At 28.7% G+C, this 3,000-nt stretch overlaps 1 protein-coding gene across 2 annotated transcripts; it reads left to right on the forward strand.

Annotated features, from left to right (window-relative positions):
- The first annotated feature begins 222 nt into the window (after window positions 1-222).
- Window positions 223-2,722, forward strand: LOC119684270 (serendipity locus protein alpha-like). Of its 2 annotated transcripts, none has more exons than XM_038098276.1 (8): window positions 223-372; window positions 432-623; window positions 686-898; window positions 958-1,077; window positions 1,132-1,462; window positions 1,536-2,327; window positions 2,423-2,524; window positions 2,585-2,722. In XM_038098276.1, exons 1-8 carry the CDS (start codon window positions 268-270, stop codon window positions 2,653-2,655), a joined length of 1,926 nt encoding a protein of 641 aa, XP_037954204.1. In that variant the 5' UTR covers window positions 223-267; the 3' UTR covers window positions 2,656-2,722. The 2 variants fall into 2 exon arrangements, with proteins under 2 accessions (XP_037954204.1, XP_037954205.1); XM_038098277.1 differs by having other exon boundaries at window positions 1,536-2,317; window positions 2,585-2,675.
- The last annotated feature ends 278 nt before the right edge of the window (window positions 2,723-3,000 follow it).

The following is a 3,000-nucleotide window of genomic DNA, read 5'->3' on the forward strand; positions in this document are numbered from 1 at the left end:
AAAGCTGTTCCATTAAAAACTATGTAAAGAGCGAAATTAGACACTTTATATGTGTTACGCTCTTAGTTTGTACTTTACTTTCGTTTTACTATGAGTAGCTCGTGGAACAGACCTTTTATAACAACTCACAACAGCCGCTGTGAATAAAATTTGACATCCCTGGTGCGCGGAAAATTTTTAAATGTCACTTTCAAAAACCGATTCCAGTAAATTGTGAAAAATTATTGCATATGCACTTTTGTGTTTTTAATAAAATATAGAACAGTTATGAATTCAATTACTGAAAAATTTATGCCGCAAATGGCAAAATGTCGCAAATTATTAAATTTGGGTTACACTAGCACGAAAAATAGCGGCATTGCATGGTTAAATGTATATTTGAATATATCAAAATGTTAAAATATAAAATATTAATTAAAATTTGCTTTCAGAAATTGTGTGCTGAATTTTTGGAATTTTCCAATAACTTACATCATTTTATTACAAAAGAAATAGAGAAAGACTTTATTGAAGCGAGTGAAGATTTTGAAATAATATTTTTGTGTCTTACACAAATTATTACGTGCATTAAGCACTTGGAGCGCACCATAAAAGCTGAGGAAGTCAGCGGCTCTGCCATATCAGTAAATATTATTAATAGATCAAAATATATAGTTTAAAAATGTTATATGTGTATTATGAATAGGCTTCAAGACAGCTCTTTCTTGATCGCATTTATTGGTGTTTGGATCGTTTGTTAGAATCAATGAAAAATTTGGTCTCATGTGATACATTTAATTATAAGACCATAGAAGAGCAGTCATTTATTGAATTGATGGATTTGGTATTTGATTCTTTGTTACCATATAGTACATACAATGAGAGCACAAATTACAATAATGCAGAACAAAATGCTGAGGTATTATATTACATATATTAAATCAATATTAAAGAATTAATATGTACATTTAATTGAAGGCAATGTTTGATAGTAAAAAAGTACGTTCTATGATTGACTTAATACTGAGTCATACGTTAGCGTTTGCTAATGTGGCATTGAAAGAAGATAAAAAAGCTATTAGTGCGCTTTGCCAAAAGGTAATAAACAAAATGATTAGCAAATAAGTAAATAAGTGATATACATTTATTTAGGTGCTACGTGAGTGCATATCCTTTCAAGACGAATGTGCACTAACTAAACCAGTACTAAAAATTAATGACTCCAATAGGAGTTTGCGAGCAACTTCACTGGAAAATGCACTTTATCAACTTGAGGGTTATGTTAATGAAGCCTTATTACGTTTGGTATATGTCTGTTTTTTGGACTTCAACAAGTTTTCGATACAGACATTACGCACAGAAATATTAATACGTGAAACTGATGATCCCGTTTTAGATGAACTCATAGCAGATTTCGATGTGAATGTAGATCGTATGACACAAATTGGTATATTTGCCATTACTTTTGCGACAAATTCTAAAAGTAATTATTTAATATTCATTATTTTTTAGTCTTTTATTAGTATTTGATGTAATTTAACTTGGCTTATTTTTAGTGAAAACAATAATTCGCAGCTGTTTAGCGTCAATAGAATCTCTTGATTCTTGCGTTATACCCTCGTTATATGCAAAAAATGCTGCCGACATACATTCGGAAATCTTAGAACAACATTTCAATGAAGAAGTTAATATTTTCAAAAACGCCATACAACAAATAATAGATAGTCACGCCTTCACATCATGCTATGCGGATTTGCTATCAGATTGCATAAAAAAATTAGAAAAGGATTTCAATAAAACAAAAGCATGTGAAATCATACAAATGGCTGAATTATTATATGAACATTTTCAACTTCCAGCCAATCGTAAAGAACTTGCGAAAATAGCAGATCGGGATAAATATTTTAAAAAATTTGTAATAATTTTACGTGAATGTCAAGCAATTCTAATCTGTGCTGATCAAGTTGAATCGAAAAGGATTTTAAAAAGGTTCAGGATTTTAAGTTCTATTTCACGTAAATTTTTAGACACACTTGTTGCTCACGGAAGACATGCAAAGAAAACTAATGCATTTATAATGTCCGAGCAGTTTAATGAGTCTGAATGTATGTTTGAATCTGCTGGTATATCACCTTCAATACCAAGCATATTGTATCAAAATGATCATACGCTACGCAGACGTGCTGCTAGTGATTCTTTAAAGGGGAACTACTCAAAATTAATGCATACGCCAAAACCTTTACCATTAGTATTGCAAAAACCTAAACATGATGCAGAATTGCAAAAAATTACAAATACAAGTGTATCAAATATTGGAGGCAATGAACGCCGTTGCAGTGTACGTAGGAGTATGTAGATCCAGTGTGATTTGCTTGTTCATATATTTTATTATAACAATTTTTTATTTTATATAATAATTATAAAATGTTTGCTTTATTTGCAGAACCAAGCTTACGCACTGCGATGTTTAAACGCCAAAAATCTACCGAAACGGAAAAAGTGTACCATATTTATAAAAATAACTCCGCAAGCCTACAAATAAGTGGTAAAAAATAAAATATCTATATATTTTTGTTTTCATTTACTACTACTTTTATAATTTTAGATATACTAGATCAACTTTGTAGTATGTCTTCGAATATGGCTAGTAATTTGAAGAAAAGTAATTCAAAATAATCGTATATATATATTATACGTTCGATAAGAAATCCTTAACTGATTCAACTAAAGTGATATATTATAATTTACTTTATCCTATATCATTAGTTTATATATATCACTGGAACTTTTTAAAAAATTAAATTTATAGTTCATAATTCAATTTATAATTTTTTTACATAATGCTTTGTAAAATTAAATTTTCATATAAATATGAAATTCAATGTTAATACTTTTAACTATAATATTCATTTTAAGATATATTCATAATAAGGGTATTATGCACAAGTAATTACTTAATTGATTAAAAAAAATTGATGTCTGTATAAACTTATTAACAATTTAAATGTATAGTTAATAAGT

This window comes from Teleopsis dalmanni, chromosome 2 (genome assembly GCF_002237135.1).
Source record: "Teleopsis dalmanni isolate 2A chromosome 2, ASM223713v2, whole genome shotgun sequence".
Classification (NCBI taxonomy): Eukaryota; Metazoa; Arthropoda; class Insecta; order Diptera; family Diopsidae; genus Teleopsis; species Teleopsis dalmanni.

Excerpts from the sequence above, each read along its gene's own strand:
- LOC119684270 (XM_038098276.1), top strand. The coding sequence starts at position 268 with ATGAATTCAATTACTGAAAAATTTATGCCGCAAATGGCAAAATGTCGC. Across the intron at positions 373-431 it reads GCGGCATTGCATGGTTAAAT|AAATTGTGTGCTGAATTTTT; the intron begins GTATATTTGAAT and ends ATTTGCTTTCAG. Across the intron at positions 2,525-2,584 it reads CGCAAGCCTACAAATAAGTG|ATATACTAGATCAACTTTGT; the intron begins GTAAAAAATAAA and ends TTATAATTTTAG.